The 24,562-nt window shown below is 42.3% G+C and overlaps 1 protein-coding gene and 1 long non-coding RNA gene across 6 annotated transcripts in view; one reads left to right on the forward strand and one right to left on the reverse strand.

Annotated features, from left to right (window-relative positions):
• The window catches only part of LOC105482410 (glutamate ionotropic receptor AMPA type subunit 1), a 322,484-nt gene that overhangs the window by 162,165 nt on the left and 135,757 nt on the right, over window positions 1-24,562 (reverse strand). For all 5 annotated transcript variants that reach the window (XM_071098181.1, XM_071098179.1, XM_071098178.1 and 2 more), the window contains one exon: window positions 2,861-3,100. In XM_071098181.1, the coding sequence (XP_070954282.1) occupies window positions 2,861-3,100 (240 nt within the window). The remainder of the gene's footprint in view (window positions 1-2,860; window positions 3,101-24,562) is intronic.
• Window positions 664-16,110, forward strand: LOC105482407 (uncharacterized). Its single transcript, XR_987583.3, has 3 exons — window positions 664-724; window positions 9,693-9,780; window positions 16,030-16,110. It is a non-coding gene; the product is annotated as an uncharacterized lncRNA (long non-coding RNA).

Raw genomic sequence — 24,562 nt, forward strand, 5'->3', positions numbered from 1 at the left:
AGTCTGATACCTGCAAGGGTTTTATAAATATTAGCAGTTAGTTTTATTGGGCACTCAGTAACTGCTTATTAAATGTGCCAACCTAGCATCTAAGTGTTCACCTAATAACTGCTGATCAAATTTGTGAAAGTTCAATATAGTATCTTTAATACCTAATACTTTGTCTCTCACACAGTAGGTGTTTAATATGTATCCTGGGGAGCTGGGACCAGTGGCTCACGCCTGTAATCCCAGCACTTTGGGAGGCCAAGGTGGGTGGATCACCTGAGGTCAGGAGTTTGAGACCAGTCTGGCAAACATGGTGAAACCCCGTCTCTACTAAATAAAATTTCAAAAATTAGCCTGGCATGGTGGTGGGTGCCTGTAATACCAGCTACTTGGTAGGCTGAGGCAGGAGAATTCCTCGAATCTGGGAGGTAGAGGTTGCAGTGAGCCCACGTCGTGCCATTGCACTCCAGCCTGGGTGACAAGAGTGAAACTCTGTCTCAATAACTAACTAACTAACTAACTAACTAACTAACTAACTAACTAACTAAAATGTGTCCTGAATTAAACTACTCTCTTTTGATTTACAGGTAAATTAATAGAGAGGCCATTACTGAATGCTGCTTTGTTTCTTCTTGGAGAATTAGATGGTGTATTGGTTTCCTATTGCTGCTGTAACAAGTTACCACACACTCAGTGGCTTAAAACAACACAAATGTGCTATCTTACAGTTCTTGAGGTAAGATACTTGAGATAGGTGTCCTAGGCTAAAATCAAGGTGTCAGCAGGGCTGTGTTGGTGTCTGAAGGTTCTAGGGGGGAATCCACTCTCTTGTCTTTCCAACTTCTAGAGGTTACCTGCATTTCTTGGCATATGGACCCTTCCATCTTCAAGGACAGTAATGGTGGTCGAGTCTTTCTCACATTCCACCACTCTGACACTGACTCTTCTGACTCCGACTTCCACATTTAAGGACCTTGTGATTACATTGTGTCCCTCCAACATAATCCAGGATAATCACCCTATTAAAGGTCAATAGTTTAGCAACCTCAATCCCATCTGTAGCCTTAATTTTCCTTTGCCATGTAACATAGACATATTCTCAGTTTCCTGTGATCACAACATGAACATCTTGGGGGGGGAGTGTCATTATTAATTATTCACAGATATTATTTTGATTTTGCATGGATTAATTTTTTGTATGTATGTCATTTCTGACATTCAGTAACACTGCTAACCTCTTCTACAGTGACCAATATAGTACCTGGCCTCAAGAATCATCTGTAGATTCGTTCTGCTACGCCTTCCTATGTTTGTTTCCTTTTCAGTACAAGTTGGTTGGTGTGTTTGAGATTAACATTTACTGAAAATTTACTGTGTGTCTGGCACTGTTCTACTGGTTTTAATTCACTTAATCTTTCAAGGTAGATACTATTATTATCCCTATTTTACAGTGTGGAAATTGAGGCTCAGAGAGATTTAGTCATTAGTCCAAGGTCACACAGCTAATAAATGGCAGAGCTCTGAGCTCTGAGTTCTGAGGTAGGTGGAGCTCTTTCGAGAGTGTGGGTGCTTCTGCTGGCCCCAGAGATGATCTCACACAAGCAAAGGTACATTTTTCCAACTTTATTACTTCCAGGCCTCCAGTTTCATTATGCTGCAAAGCTGTCCTGAAATAGACCTCCAAGTGACCCCTGAAGTAGTTGCAGTCTGAGAGGGGAAGTCATCAAAGTGGGGACAGTGAAGGGAAAATCAAAGAAAATAGGGTGTTTCTGGTTTCTTCTTCTGTTGGCTCCTTCCCATCTGAACAATGCCTGCCTAACTGCCTGAAAAATCACTTTCACAAACTGCTCTCCAACTCAAAAGTCTTCTAAGACTCCCTGCAGGCAACCACATCAGTACTGTACTCCTGTCTCACCTTTCAGGCCTGGCATGACCCATTTATTTGTTTACACCAGTAGTGACTAAATTATTACAAGACTATTTAGTATACAGTGGGAAGGTAAGACAGTACAAGACAAACATTACGGGAGCTGGAGAGAGCGCTCCCATCCAGAGAACTGGGGAATAGGGAAAGTGGTATTTGAACAGCCTGCAAAAGAGGAGAAGGATTTACAGATGTAGATTGGAGAAGGGAAGTGCATTCCAGAAAACTGGAATAACATGAGTAAAGACATAGAGAGGAAAAAGTATAGAAAACATTTGGAAAATGTGATGTTAAATGCAAAGGAGGAAGAACTAGAAAGCCCAGAGAAGGATGAAGATTATGATGAGGATGAAGATGATGATGATGATGATGATAACATCTAACACCAGAAAGAATTTTGAGTTTTTACTATGTTGCAGGCACTGAACACTTTGTAGTCATCTCATTCAGTTTCATAAAACCTTTATAAGGTAGAGACTGTTTTTGTCTTCATTATAGACATGAGAAAATGAAGGTATAGAGAATTTTATCCCCATTATACAGATGCTGAAATTGAGGCAGAGAGAGTTCGTCCAAAGTCAAACAACTGGAGAAGACAGAACCTAGGTTTCAGATTCAAATCTGTCTGACTCCAAAGTCTGAGATCCTTTGGCACTGAGTTCGGACTCAGGAGCCATGAAAGCTTGGTGAGCTGTAGAGCGACTTGGTGCATTAAGAGAATTATTCTCAGAATGTGTTTCCAAAATGAATTAGAGGTTACTACTGATAAATGCATTTCCAAAATGAATTAGAGGTTAGCTACTGATAAATCAGTCAGATTTCTCAGAAATAAAGCATTTTGGATAATTTTCCCACATTTTTCAGGGAAGCAGTGAGGCGTCATTCTCCTTTCTGCTGGTAATTTTCTCTCCATCCCTCAAAATCTTCCTCCCCTAACCCTTGGCTTACCCCGGTCAGCATCATAAATGTAGACAAATTTCTGCCACTTGTAATGGTCGATGATGCTGATGAGGGCATCCTGCAGTTCAGGGCGCAGCTGAAGGACAAACTGATTGGATGTATCAACGGGAAAGCTCGGCGTAATGAAGCAGACGTGGAGGGCCCCACAGAAGGAGGTCAGCATGTTGACAGTCCTACGTTCATAAAACCCAAAGATGGCATAGACTCCTTTGGAGAACTGGGAACAGACTAGAAGAAGAGAAGAGAAGGATTAATGAATAGAAGACTGCAAAAGTGGTCAGATGACTCCAAAATGAATCCATCCACTAGTTCATCCATCCAACCCATCAACTATCCACCCAACCATCATCTATTCATCTACCCATCCAACAAACCAATCCATCCATCAGTCTTTTCGACACACCAGTCTATCCAACTGTCCATCCATCCTACCCATCTAAACATCCCACTCACACATTCACCTGTTCAACACGTCCTTCATCTGTGTAAATCCGATTTTATTAGGTATCTATTACAAGCCAGAAGTTTTCATGGTTATTAATTATAGTAGCCATATATATGAGACACTTTCATCTATTACCTTACTTGGTCTCTACAATGACCCTGTTGAGGTTAGAAAGGGATGACTGAGTCATTGTTTTAAAGGGGAGAAACCAAGGCTCAGAAATTTACTGAACATGTTCAAGGTAGCACAGCTAGGACATATGACTTGAGCAGATATCTTGAATCTTAATCTAATGATCTTTCCCTCACATTGTCTATCAGTTAAAGGCAAAGCATAAAAAGGTGCTACAGGAAGAATCCAGCTATTGCTGCTGATACATGTTTAAGAAAACAAGTGTTGATTTTCCCAGTCTGGCCCTTAACTCTCAGTGTTCATTTGTCTGCTAATGCTCATTTTGTGCTTGTACATCTTGCTAGCTGATTTTCAGACCCCCCAGTGTATCAGTCATAGTAATAGCTTAGCTGTGAGAACATACCCACAAGATCAATTCTGTAGGATCCCAATGCAGTTACCAATCCTGGTTTGCGGTTGATTACACTTCTAGTTAAAATATAATGCTAAAAAGACCAAGGTCATGGGATTAAACTCAAGTCAGTAAGCTCCTAAACTTTGTTTTACTGTATGATATAGGATGAGAGTTCATAATCTTTGCCCCAGTGAGACCAACCCCAAGGCCATCTTCAGTGCCTAAAAATTGCCCTTCCAAGGTGGATGGTGAGGAAAGTCATTCATTCTTGTCGTAAGAACAGTATTTTAGAGACCTCTGTGGTCCTTTTACATATATTGGGCTATTTAGTCCTCATCACATCCTTGTGACTTAGGTATTGTTATTTTTTTCTTTTAAGATAAAAAAGTTAATGCTATTAGATCCTTTACTCTTTTTTACCATATCACCTGCTTCTAGAACCCCACATTGCCATTGTGTATGGGATCTCAAATTACACTATGCGACCATTGCCCAGAAGGTTTCATGAAATAATAGCCCCAGAAGATGCTCCTTAAAAAATAAAAGTCTTCTTTGGTCAACTACAGTTGGGAAGTGGTGCATACTTTGTCCCTGTTTTAGAGTTTCATACTTCACATTAGCTGCATAAAAGATTGTGAGGAATTCTACCCATTTTTATCCCAGATCTTGTCAAATCCATTTGCCTCCCAGACCCGTTTTGGTGAATACTTTAGAAATATTATTGAAAATCTTTTGGGCCATGTGCAGTAAAGAATGCAATTAACCAGTGGTACCTAATTGTCTACTGCGAGTCTCCGTTTTCCATCAGTCCCTAGAGATAATGGGCTTTAAAGGTCATAATCTCTTAAAGATTGCCGCTGAACCATATAACACATCTGTCCTACCCCCACTGAAAACCAGCGTACCATCTGCAGGAAACCTGGCAAGTGATCATTAACATCTGCTTGCATACTTCTAGTTACTGAGATTCTGGTTTCACATAATTCCTGCTTTTGACCCACTCTATAGACCTCCTGGTATCTGAAGGTGGTGTTCATGGCCTTGAGCTTTATGACATTTGGTTTTCAGTGACAAAATCAATTCTCTACCCAGAAGCCAGAGAGATCTTATTGAAACAACAAAGACAAAACAAACAAAACACATTGTTCTTCCTCCTTGTGCAAATCCACTCAAAGTTTTCCCTTTGCACACAGGAAAAGCCTCAACATCTGACCATCACACAGAGCGTGAATAGCCTGCTCCTCTGACCTCACCTACCTTACACCCCTCTTCTACTCGCTGCCTGCTGTAGCCACACTGGCTTTCGCTCTGTTCCTCTGGGGTCCGAGCTCATTCTGCTTGGGAGACTCTGCACCAGCTGCTCCCCTCCTGCCTGCAATGCTCTTCCCTTACCTCTTTGCAAACATCACTCCTTTGTAGCAGTTGTGCCTTAGCCCAAATCTCACCTCTCTGTATAGATCTTGCTTCATTACCTCTTCTAAATAGTGACCCCTCATCAGTCTGTATCACATCACTCTGTCTTATTTCCCATCCTTTAATTATTTTATCTAAAATAATTGTCGTGGTTTATTTGTATGTACATGTGGCTGTTTGGGTCATTGTGAATTCCCTGAAAATAAGGACATGCTTGTTTGTGCCCAAAAGCCAGCAGGGAGTCTGGGACATGGTAGATGCTTAATAAATATTTGATGAATAAAAGAATGATGAGTGCTTGATGAGGGCATACGACCTGCAGTAGGGGCAGAGGAGGAGCTGAACTCAAACAGAGATGACTGTTGGTTCACCCTGAACCACTTGCTTCCCTGCCTGGGTTGTTGTCTTCTAAGGTAGTCATTAATCCTCTGCCACTCACACTATTTTCTCCTGCACCCTAATGAGGACACTCTATCTATCCAAAACCCACAATAGGCACTGTCTTTAAATGTCTATTGTAATAACTAGAATAAAGATTTCTATAAATGTGATTTACCTACTAGGAAGCATACATCGTGTATTATTCTCCCAGTATTAAATATAGATTTGCCAAAATGCACAATCAATCTTCCAGGGTGAAGTGTATTTGGGGAGCACATAAACCACATTAAAATATTATAATATGCCTCTACAGTATTTTTTGGAACTCTTCTCTCTCCTTGCTGCAATAAAATATTTTCCTGCAGGATATAAATCTTATGATCCAGATCTATTCCCTCATGTCATCTACTTGGTTTCACACATTTAGTTGGGCCTCTGGGGACCTCCTGGATGGTGTTTCTTGCTAGGACTTCAGAAGTGAAGTAGGAAAGGGTGAGATGGGGGTGGACAAAATGGGAGCAGGCAGACACAACAAATCCTTAGACACACAGGAGGCCGGGACATTTCCCCCTTCAAATTATCTCCTTGTTTTCCCCTTCTGCAAACATGTCTTACCTTAAACAGAGTGCTTTATCCTCTAAGGCTAAGAGGGTGCATTTACCCACTACTCCCTAAAAGAGCATGGCTTGGAGGTAGCCTGGCCTGGATTTACTTGAGTTAACCCTGGCTCCCAGAGTTGCTCAGTGCCTGACTGTCAGGCCATTTTTACACTTCAGCCAAACCTAAGCACCAGCAGAGAGAGAGAGGAAGAAAAATAAAGAGAGAGAGAGAAAGAGACAGATAGACCCTATAGGCCCAAGGCCTGTGGGAGAATGCAGTCATTGGTTAAATGTTGGTACATATAATTAGTAGTTGTGAGGTATTATATCTACTTTGAATCTGTCACAACCAATATTCAATCAGAAGAAATAACAAGGTTCTGTAGACAAAGTACTAGGCTAGCTGTCTGAAGACCTGGACAATTCTCTTTTTGGTTTTATCATTACAGAGTACTTGTATGACTTTAAGTAAATCCCACGCTCTCCTGGACCTCAGCTTTCCCATCTGTGAAATGATTGTTTGATCTCTGTAATGTTTAATGCCGCTTCAGACTCTGACATTCTAGAGTCTAGTCTAATTGATTGGAAAATGTTTACTGATTCGACAACACTTTAGTTATTTAGTCAAATTTTAACAACCCCCAGTGCACTTTTTCAAATCCAGTAAGCAGGTAAGTCTCTGAGTTCTTGGATTCCCTTGTAACAAAATCCTGGAAGCCTGCACTAACTGTTCCCCTCCTGCCAGCAACCTACTTTTCTTACCTCTTTGCAAAGATCACTCCTTTGCAGGAGTTGTGTCTCAGCCCAAATCTCACTTTCCTGAACAGATTTACCTTTGTTTCTTCTTTTAAATAGATGCATTTGGAGTCTTAAGAGTTAAGACACAACTTTTAACCTGCTATGTGAATAAGTTATCCAGTACAGAGATGAAAGGAGGCAGACTAGAAAGGGAGCCAGAGATGGAGCCTACATTGTCAGATATGATGAGTAGGAGAGAAGAGATGGGGCATTTTTCAGAATCAGAACTCCATGCATACTGGGTTAATGTATAGACTTCCATCATGTTGCTGGGATGAAATGTAGTGTTCACCGCTTAGAAAGCATTGGGATATTAGTGTTCTCTTTCTTTCTTCTGCTTCTTTTTGCTTTTTTTTTTTTGAAACAGGGTCTAACTGTGTCACCTGGGCTGGAGTGCAGTGGTGCCATCATGGCTCATGCAGCTCCAAACTGTAGAGATGGGATCTCATTATGTTGTGCAGGCTGGTCTTGAACTGCTGGCCGGCCTCAAGTGATCCTCCCATCTCAGCCTCTTAAAGTGCTGGGATTGCAGGTGTGAGCCACTGTGCCTGGCCTGTAATGCTTCCTGATAGTAATAATGAGAGCTGATACTTCAACACCTGCCAAGTGCCAGACACTGTGCCAAGGACATTTCCCTGCATTAACTCCTTTCATTCCTTGAGGTGGGTTTCAAATTGGAGAAGTGAGGTCCAGAACCAGCACAGGCAAGCTGAGATATGACTTTTACCAGTCTGACTGCAGAGCTTGAGCCCTTAATGTCTGTGATATGTCGTGGATGTTTGAAATAGTCTTGGGACATGGGTCAGCTTCAGTTTCTGGAAAATCCTCTCATGTAGCACACTGCCTTCCCCTGATGCCAGGTAAAGAGGCATTACTACATTAGAATCTATTGAACTATAAGCAAATAAAATTGAGTGGTATGTTTGATTTATTCCTGTCTCATCCCTGGGAAGTCTATCCACATACACACCTATTCTTCGGTCCATCTATCAATCCACCCACCATTCGACACCCAGCATCCGGCCCTTGTGAAGACACTATGTTAGGCAATGGAGATACAATGGTAAACCAGCCCATCCCCAACCACTTTGGGACTCTCACTTTAACAATGGGAGAGACTGACAACTATGTAGGCAATGGCAATTCAGTCTACACGCTATGTTAAGGATGAGTTCAGCAGGCAGGGACACCTAACCCCAGCCTTTGGGGACCTCAAAGAAAGCTTCCAAGAGGAAGTGCCAGTTTTGACACTGAAAGGTAAGGAGGAATCATCCAGGAGAGGGGTTTTGGTACAGTTGCATGTGCATAAAGAGTATCATATACGGGTAGAAGGAACAGCAACAGCAAAGGCCTGGCAGAGATAGAGAGAGCATTCAGGGAACCCTGCCAGAGTGTCAGATTCTGAGGGCCCTGCCTCCAAGAAACTCTGCAGCAGAGTGTGTCCAACAATCAGAGTGAGTAAAAAATGAGGCCAGGAATTCCCTCTTGGGGAGGCAGGAGGGCAGGAACCAGTAAGGGCAGGAAAACCCACACGCTGCACGGCGCGGGCTGTCCAATTCCATTCTCAGCTCACTCAAACCTCTTTGATAATCACTCCTGGTTAGGGCATCATCCACTTAGTATCAATAAATCTCCCAGCCCTGGGCACTGGCCCTGACAGCTCTCTCCCAGGGAGGGAACTCCTGGCATTAGCAACTCCTTTTTTATTGTCACTTCATTTAAGACCTCTCACACCGACATTTCTCCTTGGATCCTGGCTCCAGTCCCTGGGAATGTGGCAGCCTTATTGTAAATAGCAGATAATGAGGTGACAGGACAACTTCATTTTAGGGGAGGGAGATCAAAAGTATGTGTGAATGGGAGGACTTTCAGGCATTCATTCCCCTCCCAGAATAATTCTACCCTTATTGATGGGAATCACATTCTTGATCATCAGACTCTAATGTTGTGACATCAAATGATGTGCTTTATTTCCATCACTCAGAGGACAATAAGAGTGCCTGTCCATCCCTTCTTATACTCTCTCGCATCCTAGATATAATGCTGACATGCAAAGAATTACCATAATAGATATAAATCATCCCCAAGCCCTCTAAACAATATCACATTTACTTAGGATTCTGTGACACATCTAGGGCGTCTATCATTCACTCGATAAAATGTTATCATTTGTTTAGTAAATTCAACAAATATTTATTGGCACCAGAAACTAATATTGTCAGAAAATTGGGGTACCACAGTAACACAAGACAGACATGTTTTCTACCTTCACAGAGCTTAAGCAAGAGTTCAGTGAGTTTTACATTAAGGAAAATAAAGGGAGATTTGAGAGTAATAAAGGGATCAGCCACAGCATAAATAATCATAACTGCTATTATAGCCAGTGTTAACTGAGTCCTTAGCAGAGGCCAGGCACAGTGTTAAGCACCTTGTTCCTGTATCCAGGTAGAGGGACCACTTTATACAAATCACCTAGATGAGAGAGAAGGGAACAACAGAGAAACTCAAGAAACACCAGTATGACTGGGGTTGGGGTATGGCACAGAGTTGGAGGTGGGTGGGGACTAGGTTGCCAAGGGCCTTGGCCAGTCTGGAGAAGTTAAGTCGTTGCGTCATGTATCAATGTAGCATTTCACTTTGGTTTTGGATTCGTCTCAGCCTCCCAAGAACTCTCTTCATCCAGGCCCTGGTGCCCAGTTGGAAGATGGCTGCAAAAGGAGATGTGGAAGAAGAGCCATCCTCCCAGGTCAGATTTGTGTATTTATTATTAAGCATGGGTCTTAATTACTAGGCACTGAAAGCCAATGAGATGTGGTACCGCATATGAGGCTAAGAATTAGAACAAGGCTGGGTTCACTGCTTCTGGAATTTAGACTCACCTTGTGGGCTGACATATGTAGCCAAGGGCACAGGGCCAGGGCAAGCAGACTGATCAACTGGAGCTTTCCTTGTAAAATTCTTCAGGTGCCTGACATGATTGTGGAGAAGTAAGTGCAAAGAAGCACGTCTGTGAACAAGCCCCTTCTCCTCTCTGGGCTGCATTTTCCCTATCTGGACAACGGAGTTGAAACTAAATCAGTGTTTCTCAAACTTGTTTTTGTTTTGGTGAAGTACCTATAATAGAACTTTTGTACTCATTGGGGATGTGTAGTCCTACAGATGGAAATTTTCTGTTTCTTCTCTCTATCTTTCTTCTATCTAATCATTCACCCATCCAACAAGAGTTTGCTGAGCATGTAGTGGATGCTAGGCAGCAAGCTGGTGCTGGGGGTATACATCACTGGATAAAAAGACAAGTCCCTGCTCTCTTGGAGCTTAGGCTCTAGAGAATAAGAGAGAGGACATATGAATAAACAAGGCCATTTTGGATGCTGCGAATGTTACAAAGAAAATAAAATAGGATGATGTGAGAGTGACTGGCAGGACTATTTTAGACAGATGGTCATGGAGACCTCTCTGTGTCACTAGCATTGGAGCTGAGAAACGAACCCTAAGAAGGAGCTAGCCAGGCTAAAGGCTAAAGAAACAGTCTCAGGCAGAGGGAATGGAACAGAGGCTTTGAATGAGGTTCAGGAACAAGACTGAAGAGCTTGAGAAACAGAAGGCCCATGTGGACACAGTATAGGGGGAAAGGAGGAAAGCAGTAGAGATGAAGGTGAGGAGAAAGAGATCACATAGCTCTCTGAGTAAAACTGAGCTCCTCTAAGGTATCCAGCACTTGACGTGTGGCATGGAGAGCCCTAGCACATCACTTTGGCCTAAGAGGGTCAGTCCTAGCTGGTCTCACAAGACCTTTCCTCTCTAACATCCCATAGCTCAAGTCCATGGATAGAGACAATGGAGGGGAAGGTTGTTGTGACTCAGTGGTATAACCTAGGAAATGGGAACAGGAACATCTGACTTAAGTGTAATGGCAGGACAAACATGGGATGGTCAGTGAGTTCACTGAGCTGCAGCATAGACGTGACTGTTTTTTGGTTGTTTCTCGGCCGTAGGCTCTGGGCCTACACTCGTGCCCCTGCTCCAGCCTGCACAGACCTCCTGCCTCTTTCCTTCTTTCTTTTCAGATCCTTTCCATTCTTTAAAAGTTCAGATCAAATGCCATCTCCTTCATAAAGACCCTTACGCCTCCCCAGTCCTAGCTATAAACTGAAAGTCTCCACCTATCTTTTAAATGTACCTAGAAATGTGTGTGTCTTATCAGTTTTTATCTAACATCCATGCTTTATTAGTTTAGGTTCTGTAATTTGTAAGAACAGAATGTTGAAAGGATATGAGGAAGCCCCAGCTGAAAAAGTGCCTCATATAAGACAGAAACTGCAGCAGCTCTAGAAATCTAGATGTCAACAATTCATGGACAGTCTCTTTAGAGTCTCACCATTGCTCCAGTCATTTGCGATAACTGTTTATACAGTTCAAGACTAGCCTTGCTTAGGCATGGGCCACCCCTGGGTCAAGGGAAGCAGAACAACTATCTGTGTTACTAAGCTACCAGCCAAGTTACTAGCCAGAAGAAAATTAAGGTGCTGTGAACAGAGAGGAGATGCATGCTGTGCATATCAAGCCAACAGATGTCTACTAAATGTCTGATTGCAGTATTTCATAAATTAGAGCCCAAAATCACTTTAGGAGCTCCATAAATGTCCACAAATGTGTTAGGAACTACATACATCTAAACACTGAGTATTAAATAAGGATCTATGTCTAACTCAGTCCTTATTGTCTTTCCCCTGTGGGCTAGACACTGTGGAATAGAGTGGTGAATAAGACAGATGATGCCTTTGCCCTCATAAAGCTTATATTATTCTTCATATCCCTTTGAAGGATCCCCATAATGACTACACAATATTTTTGGTACATGAGTGAATATAAGAATAAACGAATGAATGTGAGTCATTTACCTATTTTAATACAGGGATATTAAGTTGACCCACCTTTCTTTCATGGCATGTCTTGCACCAAATGAATTGATTATTTTATTTTATATTATCAAGTAACTTTTTGTGTATTTATGCCTTTTCACCTGAAATTGAGATGTAAGCTCCCCTGAAGGAAGAGGTTCTCCAAATCCTCATTTTTTCTGCTAATATAATGAACAATAACTCATACAGAGCTAGGTAGGGAATAACCAAAATTGCATGATGCTGTTACTTGTTTCATATTCTTCTAAATTAGGCTGCCCATCTAGCATCCACAGGTCTGGAAGATACGTAATACTCCCCTGTGCTTCAGTCCCCTGAACTTGATCACTCCCTGTTAGCTTAGGCCAACAGAGAATGAAGCTGTGCTCTTGGGCTGGCACTCAAATCCCGCCAACCTTAATGTATTCCACCCACAACACCCAGTCTCCTCAGCCATTTCTCCCCAGGCAAGAAGATTTACATCCCATTACAGAACTCAACCCTGAAGATGTTGAATGGATTCAAAATGAGGGCATTTTCACCCCATATGGCAAACTCCTTAGCATCACTGTGTACCCATGTGTTATTATGAGAAGAGGATCTTTCAGGGATGGTCCATAGAGTGACTCAACGTGTATGACCTTGATCTATCACTCCACCTAAGAGCAGTCATAGAGTCATGGATTGTTAGTACAGAAAGGTACCTGGCCTTGAAGGACTATTGGCCTAGAAAAAAGCCTAGACAGCTGTCTAAACAACTCCATTTTAAAGTGTATTTAATTTACATGTGCCTGGAATATGCAAAACCTGGTGTCCAGAGCATTACTAGTGATAAGTAGAGAGCCTCCTACCTCACATGATATTGGCATAGTAGTCACCCCCAACTACCCATTTGTTCTGAGAAGCTAGTACTACTTAGAAAAATACTATTCTTCTTCTTATTTATTATTGTAGTTATATCACCTATTGAGTGTTTACTATGTTCCAAATTCTATTCTTGGCACTTCACATGCATTTTATCACTTACTCTTCACAATAACTCTCTAATTTCTTTTTCCTATTTCATGCATGAGGAAGCTGAAGTTCAGGGAGATTAATTAATCTTCTCCAAGTCATTCATGTGGTGAGTGGCAGAACTGGGATATAAATAATGTTCTGTCCTACTCCATGGCCTGTGCCCTAAACCATGCTACTCCATCCCCTGAGAGTCCATCAACACAAACCAGAGCTTTCATTCTTTGGATAATAATAACAGCCAACACTGAGCACTCACTATGTGCCAAATACTAACCTAAGTGCCTTACATGAATACTCGTTTAATGCTAATTTGATAGCACAGGTTGGGAATGCAATGGTTATTTTTATTTCATAGAGAGAAAACTGAGGCTAATTAACTTGCACAAAGTCATATAGCCATTAAGTAGAAGATTCAGAATCCAAACACAGGCATTCCAACTTCAGAGTCCTCACTTTGCTCTTCTATGCCAGGTGTAGGCAAACTTTTTCTGCAAAAAGCCAAATAGCAAATATCTTAGGTTCTGTGGGCCATATGGTCTCTGCTGCACTACTCAATGCCACTTTTATAGCATGAAGGCAGCTAAAGACAATATGTAAACAAATGAGTGTGGCTGTGTTTCAATAAAACTTTATTTAGAAAATCTGGCATTGGGCTGGGTTTGGCCTGTGGGCTGTAGTTTGTAAACTCCTACCCTACACTATTCTGCTGCTAGATAGCAAGGATGAAATGCTGACAATTTGGGAGAGGTAATCATAACTTATAATGTATTATACAATTTTTCAATCTCTTACATTAATTTTCTGTTGTGAATACTCAGTAAGGTAGGCAGGACAGGAAGGATGACCTTTAAACCCATGAACAGATGAGGAGCCAAGGGTCATGCAAGGATGGACACAGGTCCGAGCCTACGTATTCCTTTTCCACTTGTGGTTCTTTCATGGTGACTCTGGGTGCTCTTAAGAAGAGTAAGGGAAAGGAACCCTGACAGGACCAGAGTTGTGGTTGAGATCCCAGTTTCACTGAAGACCACTGCTTGCTGATGTATGTACAAGACTCAATGGGACTGTGAAGCTCACAGATAGAGTGCAACTAACATGTTGGAACAAGGACAGAAATTCTGAGTTCTAGGCTTCCTCTTCTTAGCACTGGCCAGCTTTGGAGGCTATGTCACTGCTCCATGGCTAAAAGCCACTCTGATGAGATGACAGAGGAGACCCCAGTCTTGAGAGGGCAGGTGTTCTCAGAGGTTCATTCAAAAAGTGGATATGTACTGAGGGACTCACAACATTGTGGATGGACCCTTTGGGGCCAAGACTTCACCACATGTGGTGACTCACCAGGAATGCTGGGCCAGGGGCTCAGTCTGGAACTGGGGTGAAGAGCTCTGTTTGAAATAAGGGATCTGAGACTTGGGGTCTGAGCCTTGGGTCAACAAGGCTTATTCTTGGGTTAGGCTCAGGGGCCACGGTAAAGGCTACAGTCCAAGGCTGGAGTGAGTGTTCACTCAGTCTCATCTGGGGCTAGGAGGTGGGATTCACTAAAGAGCCCTGTTAGGGAGTACATCTACCTAACTCTGTGTGTGTGCAGTCTTTGTGAACTAGCACATGAACCAGCCAAAGCAGAACAAACAAAAGCAAAGCCATTAGCCAAAGAGAAGTGGGTTGTGGGAGAGATTAGCTTTATGGCTTCCCCTCCTGGCCCAGTCATCTCCGCAATCCCCACAGTCACAAAGCACCTTCTGCTGGTTCATGAATGAACCACTACTGCAAGGAACAGCAGGCAAATCATTCATTAAATGAACACAGACTCTTCCTTTGGCTATCTTAATTTCTGTTCCTTGGGTGGGTGGCAGAAAAAAATCTTTTGTTTCTTATTTGCCATTCTTTTCCCATGAAAATCATATATGCAAATAGGTTTTCCTAGGCCAACCAGCAAGCATTCACTGTGATGCATACCCATGAACTTCATCAGCATCTGTCAATCAAGACAAAACTTTACTGAAAGCTACAGAGTACAGCCCAAGGGTGCCGTAAATCAGCAAAATTCATCTTCTAGCTAGGATTTATCCACTGAGGAAGTGAAAGTACAAAAAATGAACGATAAAATAAAGCTATGGAACATAAGAAGTTCTGCATCTTTAAAACCAAGTGGCAACACCAGAAACTAAGTCCCACTTCATCTATATCTGAATTCACTCCTGACCCATGCCCTCAACTGATTTCTGGAGCTGTGAGCACTAATTAAGTTGAATGGTAGATGCGGAAGAAAAGCTGAATCATTTTTATTTCTGTTTTTGTAATCTATGGTCTCAGCAAAGCCTGCTGAGAAAACGACATTTGAAACAAATGCTCGGCCAATAGAGTCTTGCAATGCACATGTACTTGCCTTTCCTTTTCTGCAGGGGTGTGAGATCAATCAAGAGTCTGCCAATAAGGGCACTTTGAACTCTAAGGCTGTGAGTTCTGACCCGGCCTATCTCTCCCACCACATCTGCTTCGAGGCCATGCCCCCTCTGCCTGGGCTTCATGTTGGTCTTTCTCTTACCTTTCAGGACAGTCCCAGCTGTCTTGCCTTGAGGCTTTTGAACAAGCTGTTATCTCCTAGCAAGCTCTTCCAGCCCTCTTTAAGTGACTGACCCCTTCTCATTCTTCAGATCTCAGCTTAAAATGTTCTCTCTTCATAGAGGCCTTCTCTAAAAAATATAGCCTACTCTTTATTCTCTATTGCAGTACCTTGTTTCTTTCCATCATACTTTATCTCTATCTTTACGTTGTTTACCTTTTGGTTTATTTGTTTAATTTTGTCTCCTTGATTAGGGGAAGAATCATGTTTATTTTACTTATCACTATTGTCCTAGCATCTACCACAGTGCCTGGCACATGGGAGGCATTGAAACATGTTTGCTGAATGGAATAAATGTGTAAATCACCAAGTAAGCTGCAGGTTCTTTATATGACCTTAGTCATTTCTCCTCTTTGGGAGTTGTTTCCTCATAAGTAAAATAAGTGAGATTTAATTAGCTCTAACACTCTTTCACCTCCCTAACTTACACATTTTCTTATTTACCATTTTACAGAAGGAGGAATGGAGGCATGACAACCAACAGCACATGCTGCCCAGCCCAGGGACCAAAACTCAGGCCTCCCGGACAATTTCAACCACTGAGACTTTAGCAAAAGCTCAGCTGCCTTCTCTGCCAGGATGCTCCTCACCACCCAGTATTTAGTTCCCTTTGTACCAACATTTGAATCACTTTTCAAAGTTTCTCAAAACGTGGCAGGACATAGCTCCTGGTAAGTAACAGAATTCCGGAAGACATTTGGAGAAAAAAATGCATTTCTCACTATCCTGGAGTGTTCTCTTTGTGTATCCCTGCTAAAATTAAGAGTTCCAGGAAAAAGACTGGGATTCAAATTAATTCTGGAGGAAACAGTAAGCAAGGAAGAAGGGAGTATAAGGCGCAGGAACACGTATACTATGAAATTGGGGGAAGCATTTGAGGAAAGAATGAAAATGAAGCAAATGTACCAGTTTTCCTGCTTCTGCATAACTTGCTTACAGACGGATCCATGAGCGGGAGCCTCCCTGCCCCTGATTCACTCTCCAGCCTCATTCTTAACAGTTTGCCAATCACCTGAGGCCCCACCCACATAGCTGCATATGAACCATTTCCTTCTAGGCCTGCATACTTCTGCATATCCTCCTCAAAAATGCCCCTGCACACCTGGAAAACTTCTACACATCCTTCAAGACCCCAGCCAGATGTTGACCCCAGTGGAAAGCTTTCCAATTCTTTCAGAATAAATTCATTACTTCCTCCTCTAAGGTGCTAATATACTTCGTGTCTTAGCACGTATCTTGATATTCTATAATTTCACATTTTCATATCTATCTTCTTCATCAGACTGTGAACTTCTGTAGGACAGGGCCGGGTCTAATCTATTTGGAAAGTTTCAGGGCCTGTCCCTGACCCTGACATAGTAGATGTTCAATAATGGTTTATTGAATATGTATTGGTTTGCTCACCTGTGACATGAGGACCATACTATCTGCCTTACCTGCTGTGAGGATCAAATGAAGGAATAAGCTTACCGAAGTCCTAGATACATGTGAGCCATCCTTTTATTTAAACTGCACAGCCCAAATATGAGGTGGGCCGCACGGGATATTATTATTGTCCTTTTCCAGATGAGCTTCCAAGGGTTAAGTTGCTTGCTCTGAGTAGCACAGCCAATAACTATCAATCTCAAAAAAGAAAACCCAGCTGCCTGACTTTTGGTAGGATTTTCTCCCCCGTCAGATCACATATGCCTTTCAAAAATTAGCTGTAAGTTTGGTCATGCTGATTGACTGGCTGAAGAAAACATGGATGCAGGTGCCTCTAAAGATGTCACAAATGTATTTACAATGCCCACTTTACATCCCCATTCTCAGCCTGGCCTACGGCTCTGCCACTGCTCACCTGTCGCTGCAGACTTACTGTACTTTATCACTGACCGTTGTCACTTTAATTCATCCCTGCCTCTACCTTGCCCACTTTCCCTTTTTCCATCCTCATCCATCCTTCCCCTAGCAGCCAGGTAGCTCTTGTGAAAATGGAAATCACATCCGGTCAAAACAGATCCCCTCAATCCCCTCATACTTTCTCATCATGCTTTGAATAAAGTCTCAACTCCTTTGCATGTCCTCTGAGAATCTGCACTGTCTAAGCCCTGTTGACCCGAACAACCTCATCATTTCCCTTTCCCTCATCTGCTGCTTCTGCAGCATACCATGGCCTCCCCTGATGCTGTTTTCACTGCCCAAAACTCGTCTCCCCCACTTTTGCTTGGCCGGCTTCTTTTTATCTTGTAAGGACCACCTTAAGCAGGTCATCCTGCTGTTCTCGGTCACAACATTTAGTTCGTGTCCTTCACAGAACTTTACTCAAGTCCTAATTACAGTTGAAGCCCTCTTAACTGATGCAATGTGGATGGTGATTAGATTATTTGAAAAAGATACAAAAAAAAAAACACTTAAAACACTGTGAAGCACATGTATTGATCAATATTTTGATATCAGGAACTTGAAGGCACTTACAAATATAAGATCAGATTTTTTCCGTGCATTTCCCCAATCTTAGAGTCATCTCTCCGATACCTAATATTACGATGATTTTAGTGATTCATCCAAGAGACTTTCAAAAGTATTTAGTTTGAAAAAATACTTCCTTTTGCACTCATATTTCACTAGTTCACATAATTTTAATTGTCCAAATATAATAAAAACACAGAAATATAAACAGGTTTGAAAACAAACAGAATTGATTCTTGATTCTAATATGCCACCAGCAAAGTTGATACGAGCAGAAATGAGTTGATCAGAGAAGAGGCTACTGACCAGGAGCTTTTGACTCACCAGGGGCATGAGTGGGAGTCTTTAGAGAGAGTGTGAAGAATGCGATGAATCCAAAGAGATGGTTGAAGGGATAACACTGCATCTAATCATTTGTTAGCTTGTGGATTATCTAGTTGTTTGCCTTTTAGGACAAATTTGTGAGAGTAGAGCCTCTTTCTCATTTCTCAGCATATCTATCTGGTGTACAACACAGTCTTTGCCATTGAGAGATACAACCAATGTCAAGTAAATGAGTAAACAAGAGAGTGGACTGTTTCTCTCCTTAAATGAAGAGATTTTGTTTCCTCATCTGTAAGAGAACAGACATGGACTATGCACACACAGTTATTTCCAGATCCAAATGGTGTTACCATTAACAGGACATGTTTCTTTTTTCCTCCATAGGTTCTGCACACACTCAGAACACTGCATTATTGACTTCCCTTGCACTTCCACACATACACCAAGCAAACCACCACCACCACAGCCATGCTGCTACACAGCCTACAACTGGGACCACCTGTTGGTTTTAGGATGACTACCCCTCCTCCACCCCCTATTGTCTCCTTCAAAACAGCTAAGGAGGGAAGGCCAGTTATGGGCCATGGTGCTAAAGCCATAAAAATCTCTGCTGGATTTGTTTCTTTGAAAGTGCTGTGCAGGTCTAGAGCTGCTTTGAACATGGGAGGGAAGAGCCTTCACTCTGAAGATCTGAGGTGGGAAGCTTGGACCTGCTTTGTTCAAAGCACTGGGCAAAAATTCCTTTTTATTTCCTATTGTTTTGGGTTGGCCTCTTCTGGTCCCCATAGTGCTGAGACCCAGACAGCCAAGATTAGGTGAGAGCCACAGGGAAAGTAGCTTTCTCAGGTCCTCCAGCTCACAGAAGCCAACAGCATAGCTTGGAGCAACAGCCACATAGTAATAAACACTGGGCTTTTTCTCTTCAATATATTCCTTTGCTTATTTCCCTCACATATCTAAGAAAAGAAAGGGGATCACTGAGGATCTGGAGAACCTGGCACAGCCACGGTGGCAACAAATGATGACGATGATGATGATAATGATTATTATTATTACTTCTAACATTAGTAATAGCTGCTTGCATATATTGAGCACTTTAATGCTAGAAAATAAACTACACATTTTACATTCATTAACCCTTTTAATCTCTAAAACAGCTTAAGAGGGTGTACTTTATTATTATTGTCATTTAACAAAAGAGGGACTAAAACATACATAGGCAGAGGTCACAGAACTGATAATAGTGGAGCTACAATTCAAACCCCTGTATGTCTGATTCCACAGTATGAGTCCTTATCACTTTGTTACACTACCTTGCAACATATCTATTATAATACCCAAACATTCACTGAATAAGTAACTTTATCGATTCAACATAGTGTATGTGGTATAGTATGGGGAAAACAACAATCAAAACCCTTGCCTTTAAGAGTGTCATTCTAATGCGAAGAAAGACACAGACTTATGAACCACTAATAAAAACTGTATGAGAAAATGAAACAAATCCTACAGTAGAAGCACAGCATGTTCTGCACATTCAGAGGGAAGGGCAGTCCCTTAAAGAGGGAGAACAGGGCAGATTTCCAAGATGAGGATCCTGAAGGACAAGCATGTTTTTAAAAGTCCAAGGAAGAAATGCCTACTACATAGTGTGAATGCATGAATGTGTGTGTGCATGTGTTCCCAAGTGTGTGTACACGGAGCCCCAGTACTGCTTCCAAATCCTTCTCAACCTAGTCACCACTGCACAGCTGGAGTTGTCCTGTAAGATGGAAAGTATTTATAATTCTTGGTTTCAGGGGAGCCGGAGAAGGGAACCCTGAAAGTCTCCCAGTTTTTGTTAACTCTACAATGTCGCTCATCACAGACGTTTCCCACCTGCCTTCTTCTCACTTTCTTCAATGCTGAGACAGTTTAAAGTGTTTCCAATCTTCTCACTTCACTGGCTGTCAACTGGGCTGCAAGCTGTGAAGGCCCTGGAGTCAGCAGAGGGTGCTGTGAAAAGCATGCTGAGGATGTCTTGTGGAAGCAGGAGCTGCATGTTTCAGCTTTACCCAAAGCAGGGAGGAAGGGGGAGGGAAGAGGAAATGAGGAGGAGGAAAGGCATCTTTGCCCTCCTCACAAACCAAGTCTGCCTAGGAAAAGCAGAAAGGGCATGGAAACCACTCGGGGCACTGGCCTGTGAGTCAGCACACTTGAGGACTAATACACAGACCCACCCCTGCCTGTCTCTCTGTATAAGCTTGACAATTTTCTTCCTGTCCCTGGGCTGGAGGCTCTCATTGGTAAAACAAAAGATTTGGCTGCAGTTGCCTGCAGTTCCCATATTCTATGATGATTCTCAGCAGCATAGTGGTGACTAGGAAAGGGACAAAGCTGGTCTGTAGACACGACAGAATTCTAACTGAGAGACTGACTATGGTAACTGCCCTTCTGCACTCACTACTGGATCTGAACACACCATGAAGAGAGGACCATCCAAAGTAGGACTTTAGAACAGGAAAAGGAAATTAGAACAAGAAATCAATAATTTGCTCTACTGTATAGACAAAAAAAAAGCAAACAAATCAAAAACAAAAAAGCAAGACTATGATCCAAGAATAGGCAAAGATGCTCATATACAAGGATCTGAAGAGAGGACAAACGCAGATGAAGATGTAGGTGCATTTTGTTAACTTTTTAAATTGTCTAACAGTGGCCAATTAGCCTCAGTTGCTACCCAGAAGACTGAGATAATGTTCACTGCAATAGTCATAACATAGACAATAAAAGCTATCATTTATTGAACACGCACTAAACACTTGCATTACTAAACATGCTGTAATGTAATTGTTCCCAATAACAATGCCATGAAGAAGGTACTAGAATATCCATTTACAGAGAAAAATATGAAAGTTCAAGGGCACACAGAAATGACAGACATGGAAATCAAAGCCAAGTCAGTCTGAACTTCAGCTCCATGCTTGTAGCTGTCCCATCTTCGGAAAAGCAAACACAGGCAAATAGACTTCCCTCTTTACACCAACTCCCCTGTGATAAGCAGAATCTCATCACTGCTCTATCTGCTCTATCTACTGATTCCAATCCTTCAGGGTCCCACTTAAACACTACCTGTTCTGTGAGAGTCCCAGTCAGAATTAATCAAACCTTCGCTGGGCTCTCATAGTACTCCGATTGTATTGCTATTAGCACACTTAACACTTTCCACCTCGTGTTAGAGTTAAATGTCTGATCATCCTTTCATGCTACACCTAAAGCAAATTGCTTAGATGTTTGTTAGGGCACTCAGCATCTCGCATTAATGCTAGCCTGCCTGGGTTTGCCTCCCATCTTATCCAGTGAGTCCTTCCTGTGAGGACAGGAGCTGTGTCCCAGGAATCTTTCTGTCTACCTGATACTTAATAGAGCCTGGGGAACAAAGGCTTTCTGAGCAAGGCTGAGCTATGCAGCCTGTTTCTCTGTTGTCTCTGGTCTACCAACGATGATACCACTCTGGTGGTATTTTTCTCATACCCTTCCCATGATCAGAGTCATTGAACAATTAATTGCTGGGCAGGGGTCAGGAATTCCTGTGTGGAATATCTCTGAGAGAACTGGGGAGGTGGGGGCATATGCAGCTCTCTCCACCTGCCACGCCACTCTCCTTGCTGCTGTCCTCTCTCCTCCAGTAGAGACCTGCCCACTTTTACCTCATTAGAATTCACTTTACAGAGCACATTGCTTGCCCCATTCTTTTACTCTGGAGTTAGTGACTTCCTTCTGACCGGGGAAGAAAGATTGATTCCTTTGAAAAAAAAATCATTCTAGATTATTTTTCAAGTGACGGGAGACTTCTGGGGCTGAAAGGCCACCTGGAACACTTGGGCTCACATGTGCCTGTGTCTACTCTGGGCTAGACACCTGAGTGGTTAAGGGAAAAGGGTTTGATGGTAGACAAACCAGGTTCAAAACTACGCTTCGTCCCTTGGGCAAGTTAATTAGTAACTCTGAAACCTTTACTTCCTCATCTGTATTATGGAAATAATAGGACGCACCCAATGGTGCTGCTCTGAGAATCAAATGCATGTAAAACGTGTTTTTGCACAGTTCCTGGCTCAGTAAATAACTGCTATTGTTTCTGTTGCTGCAGTTGCTCTGAGGCTATATTGTTATTGTTTTATAAATAACATTATCTGGTCACTAAGAGAGATAAGAGCAACATGCAGTGGAAAATTGTACCTCTCAGTTAATAAGAAATGCAGAATCACATGTAGCTTCTAGTTGAGAGACTAAGAATAGCTGTAGTTAAGTTTCTGCTTAAAAATAACTCATGCGTTTTTAGGCTATCAGAACCGAACGTGCTTTAGAGAGCATCTTTATCAATTGTGCTAATTTATAGAAATGACATTTCCAGGACCAATCAGCTAAGCTGGGGCTCAAATCCAGGTCTCCTGACCCTTGTCCATTGTATTTCCTACCATCTCTTGAGCTGCTGCTCTTTTTTTGGATTTAACCACGCTGCATCCCTTCTGCTTTCCCATTAGTCCCTGTGGTCACTGGGCACCATCTGAAGATCCTGCTTTGTCCAGTATCAATAAGATGATGATAATACATCTTGCTACACAGACAGTGCTGAGATGTGCCTATTTCTGTATGCAGAGAAGTTTCCACTCCACTCTAACTGTCCCTTAGCGTCACTCCTACATGAGTTAATACAGCAGAAACTAATGTGCCAATATCTATATTAGCACTGAGAGCTAAGGGTCTATCCTTTCTTTCAAATGCTGCCAATGAACTCAAATGCTGATGAGAATTGTGCTGGCGTTCAGCTTCAACAGCACAACACACACACACACACACACACACACACACACACACACACACACACACACTAGATTTGTCATTTTCCACATAGAGAGAGCAGAGTCAAGGCCTGGCACAGCTGGAAGAAGTGAGATGGAACAAGACTTCAGGTGGGAACCTCTCAAACTGTGGAAAAGAGACCCTAATACTGAATAATCACTCTGCCCTAAATATGTCCCACACTTTACCTCCTCTCAGCATTTGCTCAATCAGCTCCTCTGCTTTCCTCTCCTATTTAAAATCATCTAGAACTTTTAATCATTTAAAATCTATTCTTATTCCTGCCATTTTGCTGAATCATCATAACAACCCAATGAGGAAAGTATTTTTCATTTTCACTTCACAGGTAAGAAACTCGAAGGTCAGAGGCCGAAAAGACTTTCCCAGGGACACAAAGCTCCTCTGCAGAGTCAGATCTCCCTTCCTGCAGGTTCAGTGGCCTTGTTTATGTGACAGTCAGTTGACTCTCCACACTAAGTGACGGACGTAAGCACCAGATCCCTGAGCTTTGAATCCTTGTGCTTGCACTTTTTTGTGGCATGAGGTTAAGCCCATTCCTTAGCCAGCCTATGCCTCAGTTTCCTTATATACAGAATCAGATAACCATAGTCTCAATCTCAAAAGACTGAGAGGAATAAATAAGTTACTGTGTGCAAAGTGCTCAGAACATTGGCACATAATATTTGCTCAGTAAATGTTGCTATAGAAACTTCACTGCATCCTGTTTGAATTCTGTCTTTCAAGGCTGATCTGAAATGCCGTGAAGTCTTATTCTGACTTTTCATAAATAAATGAAATTTCTGCCTCCTTTGGACCCTATAATCATTTGTACTTTGCTTCCAGCATACAACATAGTCTGCTCTGCACTAGTATATCAATACACTTGTTTTTCTCATCCCACTCTCCCTTCGCCCGTGAGTGCCATGGTATCAGAGAGAGCTCTGATATAAATATATCCCCTGCAGGGTTTATATGGTGCGTGATGACAAAGAGGAAGTCAGTCGGCAAATGCCAGTAGCACTGAACTCCACTGAACCCAGAATTCTAGTTTCCACTAAGTCCTTGAATGTCAGGGCTAGAAAGGCTCCTTAGAGACCAACCAATCCTAAATGGATGCTGGATAGCTGGGGCTGCTGGGACCAGGAAAGAGCCTTGCCCAAAGTCCTACAGTTAATGGCAGAAGTAGGAGTAGAAATCAAATCTCCTCACAACTAGCATTACTGGACTATGTTTCTCCCATGGAATGGAGGATTAACTAGACCACACACCTAAGGCAGAAAGAGCAGGATGGGACACACGACAGCACACAACTAAGCTTCAGCAGCAATATTGCTAAAAAAAATAGAGATGTACTAGGGACTTATATCCAC

This window comes from Macaca nemestrina, chromosome 6, assembly GCF_043159975.1.
Source record: "Macaca nemestrina isolate mMacNem1 chromosome 6, mMacNem.hap1, whole genome shotgun sequence".
NCBI lineage: Eukaryota > Metazoa > Chordata > Mammalia > Primates > Cercopithecidae > Macaca > Macaca nemestrina.